Source organism: Cyprinus carpio, chromosome A1, assembly GCF_018340385.1.
Source record: "Cyprinus carpio isolate SPL01 chromosome A1, ASM1834038v1, whole genome shotgun sequence".
Classification (NCBI taxonomy): domain Eukaryota; kingdom Metazoa; phylum Chordata; class Actinopteri; order Cypriniformes; family Cyprinidae; genus Cyprinus; species Cyprinus carpio.
Genome location: NC_056572.1, coordinates 39,207,580 through 39,231,813, shown reverse-complemented (window position 1 = coordinate 39,231,813; position 24,234 = coordinate 39,207,580). Strand labels below are relative to the sequence as shown.

At 38.5% G+C, this 24,234-nt stretch overlaps 1 protein-coding gene across 1 annotated transcript; it reads left to right on the top strand.

Moving 5' to 3' along the window:
- The first annotated feature begins 1,368 nt into the window (after positions 1-1,368).
- On the top strand, positions 1,369-15,764 carry LOC109090480 (ly6/PLAUR domain-containing protein 1-like). The gene is made up of 3 exons (XM_019104294.2): positions 1,369-1,526; positions 2,956-3,096; positions 13,527-15,764. Exons 1-3 carry the CDS (start codon positions 1,484-1,486, stop codon positions 13,763-13,765), a joined length of 423 nt encoding a protein of 140 aa, XP_018959839.1. The 5' UTR covers positions 1,369-1,483; the 3' UTR covers positions 13,766-15,764.
- The last annotated feature ends 8,470 nt before the right edge of the window (positions 15,765-24,234 follow it).

The window sequence follows — 24,234 nt, the reverse complement described above, 5'->3', positions numbered from 1 at the left end:
GGGGAAATGAATAAATAAATAAATAAATAAATAAAACATATTAATAACAATTTTCCTGAGGCAACTCCTGGACTGAGAATTGTAACATTATGTACATGTGTAACAGTATTTCAGGTTTGGCCTGTGAGAGTGTGCTACAGCTGTGTGTTTCTGGGTTGTGTTTGTCCCTCAGCTGATGCATGATGCTATGAATTTTGCGGCAATATTTGCACATTTGGCTTTTTTGCTTAGAATATAAGAAATAGAAATAGAAATATATTTTGCCAGGAAATATTTTGTTTATTTCAGGATAGTAGTGGTTTCTGATGGTTTGGTATTTGGGGCATTCTGTGAGGAAGTGCAGCTCTGTTTCAATCTCTCCCAGAATGCAGTGGGAGCAGAGTCTCTCCTCACAGGAGAGCCAGGTTTGTCTGCACCGGCCCGTCACTACGGCCAGACTGTGCTCGCTGAGTCTGTACATCATCAGTGTTTTCCTGAGTTTGACATCAGTCACTGTGCTCAGGTTAGGGTTAATCTGAATAAAAAGCAGAATGAACCGATGAAACGTTAAGACAAAAACATAAATAAATCATATTTATGAATGATAAATATTTTCTACCTTATTATGTGCTGAAAATGTAAATAATTGTTTATAGTATATAGAACAATCATAAAATAACATATATATACACACATACACATAAAATTATTGTATTTGACATTTCTGTCACTTCTGAATTGATGGCCAAGCCCCTAGTGTGACAAAATGTTAGCCTATGCATAATACAAAATGTTAGCCTATACATAATAATTGAAGCCCTTTTTTTTTAATCTTGGCATACATACATTCTTATGTATTCCATGCCATGGCATAGCATCATTAAACTAGCATCTAACAATGGACAAAAGTGTTTTTTTTTTCTCTCTCTCTAACCTATGGTTCTGTAACCATAAATGCTGCTGTGTAATTTGCCCCCTGACTAAGCATTTAAAGAATATATATATATATATATATATATATATATATATATATATATATATATATATATATATATACTGTGTGTGTGTGTGTGTGTGTGTGCGTGTGCGTGTGTTTCCTTTTTGAGAGTAACATTTTTTTTCTTTTTTTTTGTACAATACTTTATTATAAAGTCTTGCAAATTTTTTTATTGCTAAATATTTACTTTATACACTAAACAGTTATTGTTGTTTTAACTACATACACTGCGTTCTCCATTTTCTGTCTAATGAATGATCTGTAGTTTGTATTATTGACTAATGTGTGTATGATTTGAAATCTTTGTTTGATTTTGGCTACATGTGAAAGGTTTTGAAGCGATTGTTTGATTCTCTCTCTCTCTCTCTCTCTCTCTCTCTCTCTCTCCATTCAGACGCGAGTCACGCCCGGTGAAGTCAGGCAGCAGAAATCGGAATCGCGCGCGGTGAGTCCGTCGGTCGGTGGGATGGAAGCGTCGGAGCAGCGGTGAGCGGCAGCAGCTCCGAGATGCAGCGGTGTGTGACTTTACTGGTGATCGTACTGACGGCGGGTGAGTGGATATTAAATGACTGATTAATGCTGAAAAACAGCAGCAGCGACTTTACTGAAGATCATTTAAATGACTTGATTGGCCTGTGATTTTAATGAGCTTTAATCTCATGCCAAATTTACACGCTGAAATAAAATAACAATTAAATCCCCATTTTAATTAGGACAGTTAAATGCCTGAGTTCGTTTCTGTATTCATGGGTTGAGAAGAACAAAATACTGAGACTGATTAATTGTGTCTTCATTTCACAAAAGAATGACTTGTTTTTGTTTTATTTTTAATATTCTAAATTAAAAAAAAAAAATCTAAATGAATAGATTTATCGATGATGATTGATACAGTATAATATTAATTTAATAGATAATGTGGATTCACTTGTAAACTGGAAAGATGTTAATGATTTTTTTAAACAACTATTAATGCGGAGTATTCAGTATTCAAAGCTAATTCAAAATACACGATAAAACACTCGCGAGTCTGGCTTATATTTCACCTTTTAAATAATGAAATATATTAATTTATAAATATATTTTATTTACAATTAAACACATTTCTCCATTTACTTTGGAGTTTGTTAGATTAGATTCAAACTATTCTAATGCCTTAAACATCATCCTGTCCGAACAAACAAACAAAATAAGAATAATAAATTAAAAAACGTTTTTATTACCAAATCAGTATAAATTAAGGCAGTAAACAAAAACTATTATGATGAATACTTAACAATTTCAATAATGTAATTTTTCCTGTTAAAGTAATCAAAATGCGATTTTTATTTTGATTATGTTCTTTGTGCAGAATTGTGGGAAATTATTTTAAATTGCGCTCATTGAGTGTAGAAAGCCAAAATCATGGTTTTAGAACAATTTTACCATATATTTTATTTAAAGTCTCAGAGCAACTGCAATATGAGTTATCTTATAAATTTTGTATGAAGGAATGCAATGAATTCTAGAGATTACAAATAAACTGTTAGAAAATATTAATGAAATATATTTGTAATTTCTATTCATCCATTAACAGTAAGCAAATACAGTTGTCCTACACTGTCTGCCCGTGTCATTAAACAGAATTCACTGGATAAAACGAAATAAAAATCACTGTATCAAAGTTAGGCAACACCAAGCTGAGTGTGTGCAGAAATCACAGGAGATGATGAAGATGAGTGTGTGTGTGTGTGTGTGTGTGTGTGTGTGTGTGTGTGTGTGTGTGTGTGTGTGTGTATCTATGTCTGTGTGTGTATCTGTGTGTGTATGTGTGTGTGTGTGTGTGTGTGTGTGAGTGTGTGTGTGTGTGTGTGTGTGTGTGTATCTGTGGCTGTTTGTGCAGAAATCATAGCAGATGATGATGATGAAGATGAGTGTGTGTGTGTGTGTGTGTGTGTGTGTGTGTGTGTGTGTGTGTGTGTTAATGTGTGTGTTTGCTCAAGGCATGAGCGCAGCGCTGCAGATCCAGTGCTATCAGTGTGAAGACGTTCGGCAGGACGACTGCACCTCGCCAGAGTTCATCGTCAACTGCACAGTCAACGTTCAGGACATGTGTCAGAAGGAAGTGCTGGTCATGGAGGATGGTAAGGATACCACATCACTTCCTGTGCTGCCTGTTGCTATGGTGGAGCACTATTCTCATTAGCTGACCAATGATGATGATCGTATGTGCTGTGAATGCTGCTGTTCTCATAGAAAATCACTATTATGTTAGTGAAATAATTAATCACTAAAAGAAAAGAATAGAGTGAGAATAAATGAGAGGCTGACATGGGCTGCCGTCACTCATCCAGAAACGTCACAGGAACAGAAGAGCCACTGGCTCTGACAGGCTGTTCTTCAGTCTGAAGGCAGATTTCCAGCTAAACTGGTGATTAGAGATGCTGCCGATCTGTGGTTCTCAATCAGCCATCAGCTAATTAAAACTGGACTTTACAGTAGTGTAGTACTTTCACACAATACATTAGCACGGTAAGCATGAGGTTAAAGACAAAAGAGCAGAACCATCATGATGTAGACTGAAGTTATAGCAGTCAATTCACACATACAATATTCATTAATAAAAACAGATGGAGTGCAACCTATGTGCACTGCATTGGTGAGGTGCTGCCCACGTCCAGTAAAGATCTCGCTGATCCTCACTGCTCCTTCATCTGCTCCTCACTTCTCCTCACCGCTCCTTCATCTGATCCTCACTGCTCCTTCATCTGCTCCTTCATCTGCTCCTCACTGCTCTTACATCCGCTCTTCGCTGCTCTTCTTTATGTTTCTTCATCTGCTCCTCACTTCTCCTTCATCTGGTCCCCACTGCTCTTCCATCTGCTTCTTTATTGGCTCCTCACTGCTCCTTCATCTGGTCCTCACTTCTCCTCACCGCTCTTTCATCTGCTCTTCAGTGCTCCTTCATTGGCTCCACAGTGCTCCTCACTGCTCCTTCATCTGCTCCCCACTGCTCTTCCATCTGCTTCTTTATTGGCTCCTCACTGCTCCTTCATCTGGTCCTCACTGCTCTTTCATCTGCTCTTCAGTGCTCCTTCATTGGCTCCACAGTGCTCCTCACTGCTCCTTCATCTGCTCTTCCATGTGCTTCTTTATTGGCTCCTCACTTCTCCTCACCGCTCCTTCATCTGCTCCTCACTGCTCTTTCATTCAATTCAATTCAATTCAAGTTTATTTGTATAGCGCTTTTTACGATACAAATCATTGCAAAGCAACTTTACAGAAAATTAAGTTTCTACAATATTTAGTAGTAGCTTATCAGTGGTGACTGTCAGTTCATGTGCATATGGCAGAAATGTTCAGAAAAATCAATAAAAGACGTAAACAAACAGACGATTAACACTATTAACAGCAATCATGCAATCAAACTTATAGCAAAAATGTGGTAGTTCTGTATGTTGTCTCTGGGTTAGCATCATCTGAGGTCCTCTGAGGGGTTGGCATCATCTCTTCTCAGGTGTTCTGGATCCAGACTGGAGCTTGTGTAAATCCTAGTTACCACGGGATGTAGATCCCGTGGCAAAGCAGAGAAACAAATACAGACATAATTAGCGTAGCTGCTGTTCCAGCCAAGTAAAATTAATTAGTTTAACCCAAGTTAAAGAATAATAATGCACATTTGATCAGATATAACTGCAGTCCAAAATTATGAGATGCATTATTTGAATGCTTGGCCAAAGAGGTGTGTTTTTAATCTAGATTTAAACAGAGTGAGTGTGTCTGAACCCCGAACATTATCAGGAAGGCTATTCCAGAGTTTGGGAGCCAAATGCGAAAAAGCTCTACCTCCTTTAGTGGACTTTGCTATCCTAGGTACTATGAAAAGTCCAGCGTTTTGTGACCTTAGGGAGCGTGATGGGTTGTAGCGTGGTAGAAGACTTGTTAGGTACGCAGGAGCTAAGCCATTAAGGGCCTTATAAGTAAGTAATAATATTTTGTAACTGATACGGGACTTAATAGGTAGCCAGTGCAGAGACTGTAGTATTGGGGTAATATGATCATATTTTCTTGACCTGGTAAGGACTCTAGCCGCTGCATTTTGGACTACCTGTAGCTTGTTTATTGAGGATGCAGGACAACCACCTAGCAGTGCATTACAATAGTCCAGTCTAGAAGTCATGAATGCATGAACTAGCTTTTCTGCATCAGGAACAGTTAACATGTTTCTTAGCTTGGCAATGTTTCTAAGATGGAAGAATGCTGTTTTTGTAACATGGGAAATATGATTTTCAAAAGACAAGTTACTGTCTAATATAACACCCAGATTTTTGACATTAGAGGAAGTAACAGTACATCCGTCTAATTGCAAATTGTAATCTACGAGATTCTGTGTAATGTTTTCTGGTCCAATAAGTAATATCTCTGTCTTATCTGAATTTAATAGGAAAAAATTATTGGTCATCCAATCTTTTACATTTTTAACACACTCTGTTAGCTTAGATAATTTTGAAGTTTCACCTGGTCTTGTTGAGATATATAGTTGAGTATCATCAGCATAAACAGTGGAAACTAATCCCGTATTTTCTAATGATATTACCAAGGGGCAACATGTATATTGAAAATAGCAGAGGACCTAGGACAGATCCTTGTGGCACTCCATATTTTACTGGTGATAAATGAGATGACTCCCCATTTAAATAAACAAAGTGGTAGCGATCGGACAGGTAGGATCTAAACCATCTTAAAGCCTGCCCTTGGATACCTGTATAGTTTTTGTAATCTATCTATGAGTATGTCGTGATCTATGGTGTCGAACGCAGCACTAAGATCAAGTAAAACTAGCAATGAGATGCAGCCTTGATCTGAAGCAAGAAGCAAGTCATTTGTAATTTTAACAAGTGCAGTTTCTGTGCTATGATGGGGCCTGAAACCCGACTGAAATTATTCATAGAGATCATTTTGTTGCATGTAGGAGCACAATTGAGCAGACAAAACTTTCTAAAATTTTAGACATAAATGGAAGATTTGAAATGGGTCTGTAATTTGCCAGTTCACTAGGATCTAGTTGTGGTTTCTTAATAAGAGGCTTAATAACCGCCAGCTTGAATGGTTTTGGGACGTGACCTAAAGATAACGACGAGTTAATAATATTGAGAAGCGGCTTTTCTGCTACAGGTAACAACTCTTTCAGTAATTTAGTGGGTACAGGATCTAATAAACATGTTGTTGGTTTAGATGCAGTGATAAGTTTATTTAGCTCTTCCTGTCCTATAGTTGTAAAGCACTGCAATTTATCTTTGGGTGCGATGGATAAAACTAAAGTATTAGACGCTGTAGAATCTACATTTGTTATTGTATTTCTGATGTTATCTATTTTATCAGTGAAGAAATTCATAAAGTCATTAATATTAAACTGTGAGGGAATATTTAGATCGGGTGACGTCTGGTTTTTTGTTAATCTAGCCACTGTGCTAAATAAAAACCGTGGATTGTTTTGGTTGTTTTCTATGAGTTTGTGAATATGCTCGGCCCTGGCAGTTTTTTTAGAGCCTGTCTATAGCTGGACATACTGTTTTTTCCACGCAATTCTAAAAACTTCCAAGTTCGTTTTTTCCTCTCCATTTGCGCTCAAGACTACGAGTTTCTTTCTTGAGAGCGTGGGTATTACTGTTGTACCATGGCACAGTACGTTTTCTCTAACCTTCTTTTCAATTTGATGGGGGCAACAGCTTCTAATGTATTAGAGAAGATAGTGCCCATGTTGCCAGTCATTTTGTCTAGTTCATGTGTATTTATGGGTACACAGAGCAGTTGAGATAAATCAGGCAGGTTATTTGCAAATCTGTCTTTGGTGGCTGGAACAATAGTTCTGCCCGGACGATAACGCGAAGCTATATAGTTATTATCATCAATATGCAAAATGCACGATACAAGGAAATGGTCAGTAACATCATCACTTTGAGGTACGATATTTATGTCAGTAAGATCGATTCCATGCGATAAAATTAAATCTAGCGTATGATTAAAACGATGAGTGGGCCCGGTGACATTTTGCTTTACTCAAAAACAGTTTAATAAGTCAGTAAACGCAAGTCCTAATGCATCATTTGTATTATCAATATGAATGTTAAAATCTCCGAAAATTAGCGCTTTATCAGCAGTAACCAACAGGTCTGAAAGGAAATCTCCAAATTCTTTTAGGAATTCTGTATATGGCCCTGGTGGGTCTATACACAGTAGCCAGAGAAACAGATACAATAGATTTTTTTTTGTATATCTGACAGTGTAACATTAAGCATAAGTATTTCAAATGATTTAAAACCTGTATCCTGTTTTCTGGGTAACACTGAGAATATCACTATATATTGTTGCAACACCTCCACCTCGACCAGTCTGACGGGGCTCATGTTTATAACAGTAGTCTGGTGGAGTAGACTCATTTAGACCAATATAATCATTTGGTTTTATCCAGGTTTCAGTCAAGCAGAGTACATCAAAACTATTATCTGTGATCATTTCATTTACAATAACTGCTTTGGGTGTGAGTGATCTAATATTGAGGATCCTGAACTTTAAAAAATAGTTTTTGTTCATTTATTTTAAGTTTTTCTGGTTTAATCACGGTAAGATTTTTTCTAGATCCTACATTAAATTTATATTTTGACCTCATTATTCGGGGAACAGACACAGTCTTAATAGACTGGACAGCGCAAGTACTTCTAACATTTAAGCGGGTAGAACAAAAGCCATCATAGCAGTTATTTGAAAATTGTCTTACTAGTCAAATGGAGCGTAGAGTCCCGGAGATGTTGTCCGAGAGCAGCTCCGCTCCGACTCCGCTGGGGTGCAGGCCATCAGCGCGAAAAAAACCTACGTCTCTCCCAGAAAAGATTCCAATTATTAACAAAGAGCAGTTTCTGTTCTTTACACCATGACAATAACCATTCATTTAGAGCAAAAACTCTACTGAACCTTTCGTGTCCTCGTCGATACGTGGGCAGTGGTCCTGACACGATGATCGTCGCCGCGGGCGTCGTGCTGCGAACTGTCTCGATCAGGATCCTGAAGTCCCTCTTCAGCGTCTCCGTCTGCCGCTGCGTGGTGTCGTTAACCCCCGGCGTGAAGCACGACCGCTCTGGGGCTCTCGTCGGCCTTCAGGATCGCGGGTATCTGCGCCAGAAACATCGAGAACACGAGCACCAGGGAAACAGTGAGTGTGCGCACTTTACCTTCGGCTAACGTAGCACGAACGTGTCGGACGATGGAGCCTCTGACGATCACAGCGTCGCGTTCCGTCTCGCGGAGGGGAGAGAAGCGGTTCCGTGTGGAGATCTCGAAGAACGGAGGGGGAGAAGTCGTCGCCCGGGGCCTGGCTCGCGTCCTCCGCTCCGGATGCACCCAGGGTCCGTGGTGTGTCCCGGCGCCGGCGTGAAGGACATCTGGGAAGATCGCGTCCTGGGTGCACCGGGCCTGTGCAGAGAAACACACGGGGTGGAGGTGGTGGGGGTAGCAGCGCGCTGTATACTTACCCTGGACTTGTGAGCGTCAGCCCGGGAGGTTTCCAGCGCGGCTCTCCGCTCTCTCAGCTGGGCCTGCCTCTGCTCCAGGACCCGAATCTGCTTCTCCACGGCCTCCAGCTCGAGCTGCACCGAATGCAGCAGCGAACGTGTCGTCACCTGCACTCAAAGGTAGACAAACATCCGCCATTAAAGCAAGTTACAGTGAGTAAAGCGATTGTAATGTGTGTGAATAGAGTATTAGCGATGCACGCGGGTTTAGCGACAACCACGCTGGTGATGCTAATGGGCTATAAGCTACTAGCGGGACTCGGGAAATCAAAAATAAAAACTAGTGATAACAAGGCGCTCTGATTGTTTTTGTTGTAGAATACGATAGAGGATATATTCACACGTTATAGAAACGAAAATGATGGTGTATAAAATAGATTTCCTATTTTATACACCATCCAGGAATTCCAGAGAGGTTTCCCAGACACCATCTGCTCTTCAGTGCTCCTTCATTGGCTCCACAGTGCTCCTCACTGCTCCTTCATCTGCTCCTCACTGCTCCTTCATCTGGTCCTCACTTCTCCTCACCGCTCCTTCATCTGCTCCTCACTGCTCTTTCATCTGCTCTTCAGTGCTCCTTCATTGGCTCCACAGTGCTCCTCACCGCTCCTTCATTGGCTTCACAGTGCTCCTCACCGCTCCTTCATCTGCTCCTCACTGCTCTTTCATCTGCTCTTCAGTGCTCCTTCATTTGGCTCCAGAGTGCTCCTCACCGCTCCTTCATCTGCTCCTCACTGCTCCTTCATCTGCTCCCCACTGCTCTTCCATCTGCTTCTTTATTGGCTCCTCACTGCTCCTTCATCTGGTCCTCACTTCTCCTCACCACCCCACACTTTAAAAAGTGATACTCTATATTTACTTAATAAAATTGTGGCAACAGGTTACAAGTAATATTATTAATTAAATTTAACACATTAGAATTAATTAGAATTAATCAAACGAGATGCTTACAAGAAATCATTCAAAATGAGTAAAATAACATGAAAAAATAAGTAAAATGTATACAAAAATATTGGTTTTGTTGGACAAAAAACGAGAAGCACCTGGCTGCAGCCTGCATATAGAGGCGGGGTTGCACATGTTAACCCACCCCATACCTACTCTGATTGGTTCGATCGTCTTTCATAGGCATGCATGATAGGAGATGTGTGCGTAGTTGGTGTTCACTGTTAAAAATAATACACTATATTTACTTAATAAAATTGTGGCAACAGATTACAAGCAATATTATTAATTAAATTTAACACATAAGAATTCATTAGAATTAATCAAATGAGATGCTTAGAAATTAACCGTTAAAAATGAGTCAAATAGCACAAAACAATAAGTAAAGTTAAAAAAAAAAAATTCTTTGAGAAAGAAAAACAAAACACTATGCTAATGAATACTATGTTATGCACACCAGGCCAGTAGTTGGCGATTAAGAAACACAGCGCAAAAAAGTAATTCACAAATTCATGTTTTTGTTGCTTACATGGAGATGATACAGGTAAGCCCCCAAAACAGAGTTATTGAAGACACCTGATGTTAACAAACAGAATCACTGAAGGAGAATAATCTACATTTGGTTATCATTACGGTGGTCAGTGTTTGCTTTAGTTGGGCTCTTTACCCTTAAACTTTTAAACTAATTTTTTGTTTGCTGTAATTGTGATACAGCAGTTAGACAAACCAATAAAGAATAAGATCAGGTGGTGTTGTTTGTTTTGACATCATTTGATCTGGATTTCTGAATTGGTTGTGTCTTATCAACAACAGGCGTCCTTTGGCTGTGCAGGATAAGGTCTGGTATTTTCAGCATAATCAGAGAGATTCTTAAAGCATTTCTGATCAAAACATTTAAAAAAAAGAAAGTTTGTTTCATTTAGGCACACAGACATCAAGAATCAGGCTGTGAACCTCAACAATGGTGACCATCAAAAAGCATGCTGCACTGCATTCTGGGTGCCACCAATCAAAACTAATTTATGGCTCCCATCATGCTTTGCGGTATGAATAAATTATGAGATTAATTGTCTTAGATTTATTCTTAATATTTTCTTTTATTTTTACTTTTTTATGCAATTTTTAGTAGCTTACAGTTCATCTGTTAATCTGAATATGCTGTTCGTCACCATTCTTGACATTCATATGCTGGTTCTTGATGTCACTGTGTGCCTAAAAGGTTTCCCTTCCCCACTACAATTTTTTTTTCTTAATCAGAATTCAAAAACTCTATATTACACAAAAAATCACATCTCCTATATTTTAAAAACACAGTCTCCTATATATAAAATTAAAATAAAACATAAAACAAGCACTATCTAATAAAAAAACTCAGGCCAAAACAATGATTATGTAAAATTATAACCAACACCCCCTGAACAGTTTTACTCTTAGCATATCTAGCTGCTATAATTCAGTTACAACAGCCATACAAAATGTAATATTAAAAAGTCAAGGGTCAAGAGCCCAACTAAAGCAAACACTGATCACTATAATGGTAACCCTATAAATTTACCCTTTTCTCCTTCAGTGATTCTGTTTGTGAACTTTAGGTGTCTTCAATAACTCTGTTTTGTGGGACTGAAGACACAAACTTCTGAACATGATGCCTGTATCATATCTATGTAAGCAAAAAAAATGTGAATTTGTAAAAAAGTTGATGTCATGTGCATGCATATAATCGCCAACTACTGGCCTGGCATGTATAACATAGTATTCTTTAGCATAGTGTTTTTGTTTGTTTGTTTGTTTTTTCAATGAAATCAATATTTTTGTGTAAATTTTAGTTAATTTTTTCATGTTCTTCTACTCATTTTGAATGGTTGCTTTAAGCATCTAATTTGATTATTTCCAATTAATTCTAATGTGTTAAATTTAATTAATAATATTGGATATAAAATTTTAAACAATTTTATTGAGTAAATAAAGTGAATAATTTTTTACAGTGCAAGGCCAATGCATTAAAACCTGTTCAGTTTAATCACGTTCTATATTAATGCACTGCTTTAATTGATGCACGCTCACACACACACACACACACACACACACACACACACACACACACACACACACACACCACTTGCACACAGATCTGAGATCACGCTGTGCAATAAGTAACATTCAGAAGCCCATGAACTTTTTGTCAGTGCTGCCACGCAGGAGGGGGTAAAATCGCTGTTTTTTTAAGTAACTAAACTCAGCTTCATTTTTTGTAGAGAGAGACAGATGCAGACAATTTACACATCTCTCTCTCTCTCTCTCTCTCTCTCAACATGGCCATATTTGAAAAAAAAAAAACATAATAATTGAGTAGTTTGCATCACTGGATATAGCTGTCTGTCATTTATCATTTCTATCGTAAACATATTGTTAAAAGTTGACTAATATTAAATGATTTGCAGCTTCATTTTACCTCGCTCTCTTTAACGTTAAAGTCCGCGTGAACCGAAGTTGCTGCCGACTTTATTTCACTGTAGTGGCGTATTTCCAGCTGAAACGGAACATTAAAAATAGGGCATGGTTTTGTGTTTGCGCTCCTCCTCTCTGTCTCTCACTCATAGCAATCAAACGGTTGGAGGGGTGTGTTGAAGGACATTCTGCCCAAGTTGTCAAACTGACGTCATCAGAAAAGGAATGCCATTCCAGAGCGGAAGTAAATGTTCAGATTTTGATTAAAGATTACGAAGACATTCAGCGGATTAATTTGCACAGATTAATTGTTTACATCAAGACCAGCAATGTGCACTAGTAAAGTAAATAAAGTCAATTTTGATTTCATGCGAAGACTTTAAACTGATGCTTCGCGCTCTGCTGCTGTGAACAGTAAACCCAGCCTACTTTGATTTCATTGGGTTAGGGTTAGACTAGACCACTGAGGCTTTGATCTGAAGTGCAGAGTATGGGTTAGGGTTATGTGCAGCAGTCGCACGCGCATCCGTATACTAGCGCAAGTTAATTCTCACACTTTAATAGTATTTAAAGCTCCTAACAAGCTGTGTGACTATGAGAAGTTATTACCTCAAAATGTACATCAGTATGCAGTTTTCCCAATTGCTTGCATACTGTATTAGCGATTATCCTTCTGCGTGCCACTGCTGGCATGCGTGCTGTAGGTTGCCGACCCCTGAAATAGAGAAACAAATTACTCATAGTTTTTGTCTTTTGATAAAAATATTCAGAATATTTCTTCAGATTCTGTTCATTAATTTTAGTCCGTTTTACTCTTACTAAAATGCCATGGTAATGCTATTCATGTTCAAATTAATATGTTTGAATATTTGATTTATTTTTGAATTCCCATGTCAACCAAAATATTATTTTTATTAGCTGAAGTAAGTGTAGCGCTGTGCAGTTTGTTTATGTGTTTTGCCCTCTAGTGGACTGTTGATGTTAAACAGCTGCTGTGGATATTTTCCTCTAACTGAAATTATGTATTAAGAATTTAAATATAATTCAAATTTTAATTAATTAAATTTTTTAATTGTTCACAATTATAAGCTCTATTGACAGCCCTTATTAAAACACTGTAAGCTATACGTAAAGCAGTTAGCAGTTTAAACTCTATCGCTGTGTTTTTTTTCAGGGTTGATGCTTAAACTTAAGGAAATGATAAATGAACACAGAAGTCAATTTGGAAAATTAATGCATAGAGTAAGCTTAAAAAGTCTCATTACGGTAATTCGTCTGAACATTTCACATTAGAGATTTGTTTATATTAGATTCTTTTTACATTAAAAATACAGCGATGAAACAATATTGATATTTCAGACAGCATAAAATTAAAGGCAGAACAACAAATATTATCATATAATTTATAGAACAATTTGGGAGAATTTAATGCAGAAAATATGAATGATCTTTATGCAAAATACAATTATCTGTTTAATTTCTGGTAGCATTCAGGACAGATGTGAGCTGTATTGCTGTTATTTCTGAGATTCACATTATCATGAGAATATGCGTGAGCATAACGGCACACCTGCCATCTGAAGGTTCACTATTGTGAATGTGTGTTTGTGCAGGGATTCACTACAGGAAGTCGTGTGCGTCATCGGGGGCATGTCTGATCGCGTCGTCAGGCTACCAGCAGTTCTGCACAGGGAAGCTGAACTCCGTCTGCATCACCTGCTGCAACACAGCACTCTGCAATGGGCCACGGCACAAGCGGAGAGCGGCGTCCCATGCCTGCGCCGCACCCTCTATCAGCCACTACATCACCTCGCTGCTCGGCCTCATGCTGCTCTACCTCTGCTTGCACTGACCCGCACATGTCTGATATGTGTGTGTGTGTGTGTGAGACTCACGGGACGGAGCGTAGCATCAGAGAGCGTCTGCTGGCAGGAGCAGCTCTCAGAAATTACAGAATCTGTCTGTGTGGTTTCCTTCAATCTCATTACCATCTCATGGACCTTTGGGCGAGCCTTCTTCATTTAATCCCACCAATCACAGCACACACAGAGAAAAACAACCACGCTTCACTGACAGCAGGACAGTCCTCTTCATCAAACATCTTCAGCTAGAATTATCACTAGACATTACTCAACTATCATTTATATCATTATAGTTCATAATTACATGATAAATGATACATTGAATTCTATATCTATATTGAAATAGAGTCATATATAGGTGTTTTTTTTTTCATTGTATGTGTAGTATAGCCATGTATAGGCACAAACCTTTAAAACTGTGTAACTGAACATTTTCTACCAAGGACAAAAGATGCAGTTCACTGAATACACATCGGCATATAGGGGCATGTTGTCACACTATTGGGTAAATTGTCACAATGAGGACAAATTATCACGAAAAACAAGCCCACCAAGCACTTGTTTAGGCTAATTGTAATGTATATATAATATAAAGGAGATCTACAGCAGAGCACTTTAGCTGCTGGTACAGAGCCACGTTTGACACACCTGAACATGTTCATCAGGTCTGACGGACAGGTGAGGAACTCAACTTTACAGTCCTTATCTTATCACCTGACAGACATATAAAGATGATTTGCTGTTCACACTTTCAGTAAACTCTTTCTTCACACATTTATGACTGTTAACCCTATCGATAAGAAACAGTCCTAGTCTCCCCTATATATTCACAAGTCTGCTCAGTCTTTATTATTATAATTTTAGGAGTATGAGAATGATGTAGTGCCTCAGCTCCTCTAACTGCAGCTCCGCTCACTAAACATTCATCAACACACTACACATACAAACCAAACCTATATAATCCACAAGACCTTTCCATCCCCCGGTTCTCCTGATGCTCTGTATCTTCTGTTGTGTCAGTGTTCATCATGTGCCACTGGTTCTCCAGCATTTTCTGCTCTTCAGTGACTGTGATGTTGAGACCATCATGAGGATGGGAACCGCTGAAGATCTGATCACTGGAGATTGTGTTTTTTTTTCTGGTGGGAAGGATGTAATGCTCTTATGTAGCTTCAGAATACAAATAGGACCTTTGATCTCTTATAATTGTATGAATGCAGAGGGTTTCTAAAGGTAAACATATGCACTCAACTCCATATACATAAAGAACCAGTCAGAGTTTTGGACACGTTTGATCAAATATATATATATATATATATAATCAAATGTTTGATTACGTGTGTGAGGGATAATATACAGTCAGTATCTCAAAATAATAGCTTCTCAAATAAAATCATGGACAGCACTTGATTTGAGTTTAAATTATCATCTGACTTCACCTTTGTAAAGTGATGCTCTTCCTCAGTATTTTATTCTTATTTCCAGCACAAATGTCTAAAGAGCAAGATGCATCTACCGCAGAATCAAGATGACTCAAGATATTAGGAATTGTTATCCTTATTTTGATTTGAATTTAAGTTGACCCCCCCCATTTTAAGCTAAAACTCAATTAATTTTGATACTGTACATTTTGCAGAAATTAATATTAAATATCTCATGTCATTGTGCTTCTCCAAACACATGCACACTCACTAAAGCAATAAAACTTTTTTTTTTATTAATAATAACATAAATTAATGCTGTCAGACCAGTGTCAATATGGAGTTATTACAGCACTTTTCTGATTTTTGACTTCTGTGCCTTTGCTGCAGATCTTTTGTGTTGGAGCAGGGCCTGCAAGGCAAGGTGACGGTGGTATTTTGGTGGCATGAGTTATTGATGTTATGAGATGTTACTGCACCTGTTTGTTTGGTTTTATATATATATATATATATATATATATATATATATATATATATATATATATATATATATATATACATATACATATACATATACATATTACAACCCTTCTTTAGCTCTTAACAATCTAGGGATTGAGAAGGGGAACATTAAACCAGTTCGGGCACCTGTCAACCATATCACTGAATTTAATGAGAAAACCGAGAGACACAAGAATCCCATAAAGTTAACTTATTAAATTAACTATAACCCTTTTACATCAAGAAAAACAATATTTAAACAAAGGTAATTTTTAGAAACTGAGGAGGACAAAGGGGAAATCTGGATTGTGCCAAATAAAAATAATCAAAAAGGAAACTAACTAAACCATTTCCATCTACTCCTAAACTAAAAACAAAAGATAAAGAAAAAGTCTTCAACGTCCGCGACGTCGTAACTAAACTGCTCTAACTAATCAAACAAAAAAATACAGAGAGTGGCACAAATCCCTAACCTAGTGTACATAGACAAAATTCCATCTAAATGTGTGTAAATGTATGTCACGTGACATGCTTACCTAAACCCCTTTCCTCCTTCCAGCTTAACCCAGCTTTGAAAAGCTGTTTAAAACTTTCAAAGCTCACACATACGGAGTTCTTAGGGCAACCCCAACAGGCAACATTCACATGACAAACTCACTTAACCAAAACTAAGTCAAACAAAGCAAAACCAAACACATTACAAACCAAAATCAAAGCAAAAAGTCTCTCTCCCGCACTGGCAGTAGCATCTCCCTTAAATAGCTCTTCCCCAGGTGTCAAGCATCGGGATGATGAGGATCACGCCCTCACAGGGCACACCCAATCAACTCATCACAGATGATTGACAGGCAAAACAGCAAATCAGCAACGGCCTGTTAGAGTGACAGTAAAAGAGAGGCAAAGACACACCAAAAAGAGAAACAAAATACACAGAAACACTAACCGTCCCTAAGGACGTAACAATATAAAACCAGCAGAACTTGCAGAACTTATAATTACATAGAGGATCAGGGAAAGATTCCATGATTGTATCTTTAACAATGAACAGTCAGTGTGAGGGAAACAGTCATATGAACACAGAGACGCACACTGGTCTATTTTTATCTCAGTGTTTTATAACTAGATCTGAATGGAGCCACAGCTGTAAGATCTGAAGCTGCTGTTGATCACGAGTGGCTCCTCATCATGTGACAGCGGTCTGATCTTATGAGTGTGTGTGTGTGTGTGTGTAAGTGAGTGAGTGTGAGTCGTTGTGTTTGAAACAGCATACTTCCCTACTATAAAGTAGGTAAAAAGCAGAATGTGAATGAATAAGTATGACCGAATCCTCAGTATTAATAAAAGAGTAAGCGAGAAATCCCTGGATGTCCTGCTGCTTCAGCCCAGATTCTGAAGTGTTCATCGATGGACACTTTTCAATCCCAGGAGGCCATGCAAGAGGATACGTCTTCATCAAACGTAAAGTAGAACAGCGACTAGGGTGTTTACAAATGTGAGTATTAGAAACCAAAAACACGGTTTCTTGTGTTAAAATTGCATTTCTTGAGCGACTGTAGAGTGAACTGTTAAATTGTTGCTAGAGATGCTAAAGAGTCTAATATATCTGTAATTGTGCTGTAGAAACACATTTTATTGTGTATAGCTAACAGAGCACCAGTAAGCACACGTACATCTCCAAAGTGGATTTACATAAACCATATACATCTCGAAGACACTTACTAAATGTCTATTTAACATCTGACAGGAAAATGTTCAATAAGATTTGCAGATGAGCACATCACAACATGAGTCAGACATCGGAGTGAGAGATGTTTGTGTGTGTGACGAGCAGGCCGGTGGAGTAAATGATAATATGTAAAAGATAGTAAATGAGTAAACTCACCGGTCTCGCTCCATTCCCACGACTCATGGCCTCGCCCCACTTGTAACAGTGTGCTGTTATGTAGAATTCACTGTCAACACTGCTTTAGATGAATGTAAGTAACGCAAACAAACAAATCTACATAAAGTAGCTAAACATAAGTTATCTATTTAATTTGTCCATTAGTACTTTTGATAAATTGAGGAGCATTTGTGTTGGATAAAAGCAGTGAAAACAACATATAAATGCAGTATTGATCAGATAAATCACAGAGGAAGCTTGACTTGTCTGGATGTTACAGGGACAGATGAGACACACATGTGTTTATCTGCTGCAGAGACTGATGAAGGAATGCTGCCATCAAAGGCTTTGAGTGAGAACACTACAGACATCAATAAAATATATTTAAAATCTTAAGATGTAGCTTATTTTAATAAATTATTGTAATTTGTACAATAATTGTAATAAATATTGTAATTATTGTGTGTATATTTATATATTATTGTAATAAATATGGAGTTATTACAGCACTTTTCTGATTTTTGACTTCTCTGCCTTTGCTGCAGATCTTTTGTGTTGGATCAGGGCCTGCAAGGCAAGGTGATGGTGGTATTTTGGTGGCATGAGTTATTGATGTTATGAGATGTTACTGCACCTGTTTGTTTGGTTATATATATATATATATATATATATATATATATATATATTGCAGAACTTATAATAACACACAGGATCAGGGAAAGATTCCATGACTGTGTCTTTAACAATGAACAATCATAATGTCACGATCACCAGCTGGAGAGCCCATGAGCTCCACCCGAGGGCACTCCACCCCTGACACTTGTCAAACTCTCACAGACTACATTTTCCACAATCCTTTGCTGGACTCATCATCACTGATTGCCATCACCTGTGTCTTGTTACCTTATGAATCTCACACTATAAAGGTTGCACTCATCCACACACATTGCTGAGTATTGCTAGCCTGTATCGTTTCTGAGTTCCTGTGTTTTTCCGTGCCTTGATTTTGTGTTCTTTGACCCTGGACTGCTTACCTGGTTTTTATGATTGTTTGCTGCCTGAAGTCTTTTGCTTGTTTTTGTAGATTACTCTTTTGCCTCTGCCTTGGATTATATTGTTTGCTGTTGTTTCGACTCTGCCTGTTTTGACCACTCTTCTGAATAAAGCCTGCATTTGGATCCACCAACCCCATTGTCACGCTTCCATGTTACACATAATGACAAATGGGACGAGCCCCCATTTTTCTCACGCCCGCCTCAGAGCCGTGACAAATGAGGGAGGCAACAAGAATGCAAATGAATCAACAAGTATTTATTAAAGGGGCCATATGATGCGATTTCAATTTTATTTCCTTTCTCTGGAGTGTTACAAGCTCTTGGTGCATAAAGAAGATCTGTAAAGTTGCAAAGACTAAAGTCTCAAATCCAAAGAGATATTCTTTATAAAAGTTAAGACTTGTCCACACCCCCCTGAAACGCCTCGTTTAAACACACCCCCACATGTCTACATCAATGTGTGGGAAGATTTGCATAATGCCACCCAAATGTTCTCTGAAAGAAAGAAGGCGTACCTTTTATTCTCACTGTTGCTGCCGGTGCCATGTTGTGGAGACGCTGTGTGTTTCGTTGTGAAAGCGAAACTACTTTGTTTGGCCTTCCAAAAGAAGACACAAAATCAGTGGTTAAGTTGTATTTACAACACTGCTCCAGAACAGTTCAACCCAAATATTCAGATTTGTGCAGCGCATTTTACGGAGGACGAGGACTGTTTGCTGAACCAGTAGCCTTTGCCTAGGGCAAGTTATTTATTTTTCATTGGCTCAAGTTAAAAAATATAGATGTGAATCATTACCCTACATTTTTTTTAATTGGATGAATAAAACACTTTTTTCAGTGTGTTCAGGGGCACAATGAAGCCATTTTTGCACTGTCACAGTAAAGATGATCTCTGAGGACTCCTCTTTCTCAGCTTTCACGTTGTTATTGTTGTAAAGCATCTAAAGTGTGAAAAACAAACAGGAAGTTATTCAAGGAGTGACTGAATGTGAAGTGCAGACTTTGCTCACGCAATCAGCTCATGAGCCGGTGTCTTCCACATCTTAGCTCAAATTGAATGCAGAGAATTGCATCTCGACATGTGCTGTTAGTTTATAATGCATTTGGGAACACAACATTGCATTTTACCGTCTGTATTTTTCAGTACAAACAATACTTACATATTATTTTGAAACACTTAATATAAAGCATGTTTCATGTTTGGGACAAATTGGATTATGCACTTTCAACACAGCAGCTCACTCTGTGTCCTCTATTTTTTAGATGTGCTTGTAATATCAAACTACGGTGTAAAGATATAAATGGCTCATTCTATATTGTTTATATATTATATATCAATATATATCATACAAATTCGATATAGAGTATATACTCAATATACAAATGTTGCAAATCTGAATGAGTTTCTTTCTTCTGTTGAACACAAAAGAAGATATGTTAAAGAATGTTAGTAACCAGACAGCTGACGGTAGCATTGACTTCCTGAATGGATCCGGTTGAAAGGGCACACTGGCGCGTTTGGCTGCCGCTCCTCTCTCCTGTTTATTTTAAGTTGTTTCTATGGCTATGAGCCAGTGAAGACTGTCTATGTCTGTCTGTTTTACCGTGATGTGGAATCACACTTCACATGCTGGACTACTGCTTTCATCTCTGAGTGCTGTTTGTTGGAGTATACTCTCCTGTTGCCTGGCCCAGGACGTACACTGCTTACAGCGCTGTGAGGCTGCTGTTGGTGTGGACCCTCCCCGAATGGCTCTCAAGTACACTCCTCACCAGTTGTTGAACCTGAAGGGAAATTTAGATTTGGCAAATGACATGCATGCTCTCTGCAGTCATGTTGGAATACTGCGCCCCAAGTGTTACATACATCGTTCTTCAAGGCGTAGGTTTTTATGTTCAACATTTAAATCTGTTGCTTATCCAACATTTCTGAGCAAACCCCATAGACTGCTGTTTAGACCTACAGGGATTACTATAAAACAACTTATTAGCACTCAAGCGTGTGGAGGCTGCCTCGGATTCATCTGCTGCCTCGCATCTGCTGAAGTCAGCACTGTTTAACGCGTGCTCTGTCAACAACAAAGCTGTTTTTTTATATTACATTATTTTAGAACAAAAGCTGGACCTTTTCTGTTTACCTGAACATGGCACAAAAAATCTGATGGTCTTCTTTTTAATGAACTAACTCCTGCTGGGTATGGATTATTTAATCTCCCGTGTTCCTATGGCAGAGGTGGGGGTATCATTGTGTTGCACAATCAACAGTTCAACATGTGTCCTGTGGCTGTTCCCAAATCTGACATTTGAATGTCTTGTTTTGAGTGTTTCTGCACCACTCTCTACTGCAGTGGCTACAGGCCTCCTAAGACAAATAAAGACTTTTTATCTGATTTTTCAGATATATTGTCTTTTCTCTGCCTCAGATTTGAGAGAATTCTTCTCTTGGGGGATTCACATGGATATAAAAGACTCCACAATAACAAAATAATTTTGGTCCTTATTGGAGTGCTTTAAATTAAACCAACTTGTGGACTGTCCTACGCATGACAAAGGCCACACTTTAGACTTTCCAATTTCCAATGATTCACTTGTGTCTCAGTTGTAAACCTCTGATTTAGGACTGTCTGATCATCGGGCTGTCTTTTTAAACATGGAATTACCTGACATGAACACTACCACTTAATCATTTATTATTATAAGTGGAGATCTATTGAGCCCACTGATTTTTCAGATTTTGACTCTTCTTTAAGTTGTGTTTCTCTATCTGATGATCTGAATGATAAAGTCTCTGTGCTGAATTCTGTTCTCTTGTCTGGCATGGACACGCTGGCTCCCTTGAAATCATGATCTGTTTCTTTTGCACGCTCCGCTCCTTGGTACAATAAAGATCTGTGTGCTATAAAGGCTATGTGTCGTAAAATGGAGTGTGGTTGGCACATACCAGGTTTAACCGTTCATCACCAGGCCTGGAAAGACAGCTTACTTGAATATAAGGCTGAAATTATGTCAACTAGATCTGTTTATTTTTCTTAGATAATTGTCAGCAATCAGAGAAACCCTAAACAACTGTTTCACTCAATCAACAAGCTGCTTAAAAATCACAGCCTCACCTCTGTAATATGTTTTTGGAGGTTTTTTTGCACAAAAATTGATAATATACGTAACCACATTATTAATACTTATACTTCTGCTGCCTCTTCTTTAAATATTTCTGCATTTTCTGGTATTTCTCTCTCTAACTTTGTTATTCATGACTCCCAGTCTTTCTGTAATATGGTTTTGAAAATGAAAGATTCAACTTTCAGAGTTGATCCAATACCAACTTGTCTGTTCAAATCATGTTTTGATTCCCAAGGTTTTTTCTCCATTCTGTCACTGATGGAGTTTTGGTTCCTTGCCGCTGTCGCCTCTGGCTTGCTTAGTTGGTGACACTTCATTTACAGCGATATCGTTGACTTGATTGCAAATTATTGCACAGATACTATTTAAACTGAACTGAGTTGCATGATGACATCACTGAATTCAATGATGAACTGCTTTAACTGTCATTTTGCATTATTGACACACTGTTTTCCTAATTGATGTTGTTCAGTTGCTTTGACACAATTTGTTTTGTATAAATTGCTATATAAATAAAGGTGACTTGACTTGACTTGACTTGATGGGCCTACGAAAAGGCAAAAATGAAGGATGAAAAACATAGACATTTGGTCAACCAAACATTGGTTGTAATTATTTTTTTAAGGTGTTTTTCTTAAGGTGTTTTAAAAGTGTAAAGAAAAATAAAAGTAATCTATAAAACTGGTCACATAGAACATAAAAATTACATAAAATCAAACAATGCTAGATTTTCCCTTATTATCAAACTCAAAGTCCTTACTGTCAGGGACCAGTCAAGCCCGGTCCCATCCATCTCACAACGATCATGTTCACCTGAATACTAATCACCCGCACCTGTTCACCATCAGCAACCTCATCACAGAACAGTATAAATCACTCACCACAGGCCCAGTTCAGTGTCAAGCCTCCAACAGGAATGGACAATTGAATGCTGTCTCCTGGTCAACTGATGCGCTGCAGATTCTATGATGTAACATATACTTACCTTTGAAACACTAACCTCTGTGTCATTATTCTAGTGCCTCCAGGATTTCTGAGCACTACCCCGTGGCCTGAAATCCAGTGATTTCCCTGAATGTCCTGTGTTGTCCTCGAGCTTGCTTGATAGCCTCCACTTCAATAACTGTCTGGTTTGGTTCAGCTACAAAATCAGACATCAGCAGACTACAGAGAACGGTTCGGACTGCTGAAAGAATTATTGGTGCTCCCCTGCCCAGCCTTCAAGAACTGTATACATCCAGAGTGAGGAAAAGAACTCAGAAAATCACTCTGGATCCCTCTCATCCAAGTTACCCCCTTTTTGAACTTTTGCCATCTGGGCCGGCGCTTCAGAGCCGCAAATACCAGGACAGTCAGGCACAAGAACAGTTTCTTCCCCCAGGCAATCTCCCTCATGAACAGTTAAATGTTCACCACTTATGAAAAAAATGTGCAATATTCTTATATTTATTTGTTACCCCTCCATCCAAGTACATCTCTACATCTTACTCTAGTCTAATCCATTGTCATCTATAGCACAACTGTTCATACAATTTATTTATTAGCAAAATTTTTTTTTTTTTTTTTTTTTTTGTTTCTGTGTACTGGAAGCTTATGTCACTAAAACAAATTCCTTGTATGCGTAAGCATACTTGGCAATAAAGCTCTTTCTGATTCTGATTTCTGAGAGTGATCTGTGAAAAAGACAAGTATTAGTGATCTGTGACGGAGTGGCATTGACATATCTGCAAAAGACTTACTCACCTGCTTACACCCCGCACTGAGTGATCTGCACTGAACCTGCACCTGAAAACACTGTCTACTTACCCTGCACTTACAATCTTGTAAATAAAGTACTGTGCTTGGATTCACTTACCTCTGGCTCTTGTCTATGTCCTGACACTTACCTTGGCCGTTGGTCTGTGCGGCGCACGTTCATGTGACTCTTCCCAGCCAGCGTTGATATGTGGGCCCCATATGGGTTATACCCAGGCAGCATGGGTTCCATGTGGGCATGGGCTGGAGATGGGCGATTTATGTGGGTCCCATGTCCCATACTTGAGCAAGTAGTCTTGTTGCATTCAAAAAAATGTTTTTCTTTTTTTCACATAATGTCATTGATCTTGGCTGAAAATAAACGTACATTTAAATTTATAACTATAAAGATTTTAAATATTCGAACAAAAGGAATTCCTGCACTGGCGCAAGGATACAGTCTCTAAGCAAAGTGGAGCGGCAGCACAGCAGGAGTCACTACTTTTTAACAGTTCACAGAGGATGAGTTGGAGTGAAAATAAGCAGGTAAAATTAATATTTTTGTAATGGCACGCCAGCAGAGGGAGCTCTCACCTGAGTATTGACTGTTCACCGCTCCCTCTGCTTCTACAGTCATTTCCTGTTGGGACTATTTAACATGAGTCAGTATGTTACTTCACTGCGAAGTATTGCCAGTTTACCTGCATTACCGAGCGTTTTCCTTGTGATTATTCTCACTGCCTGTT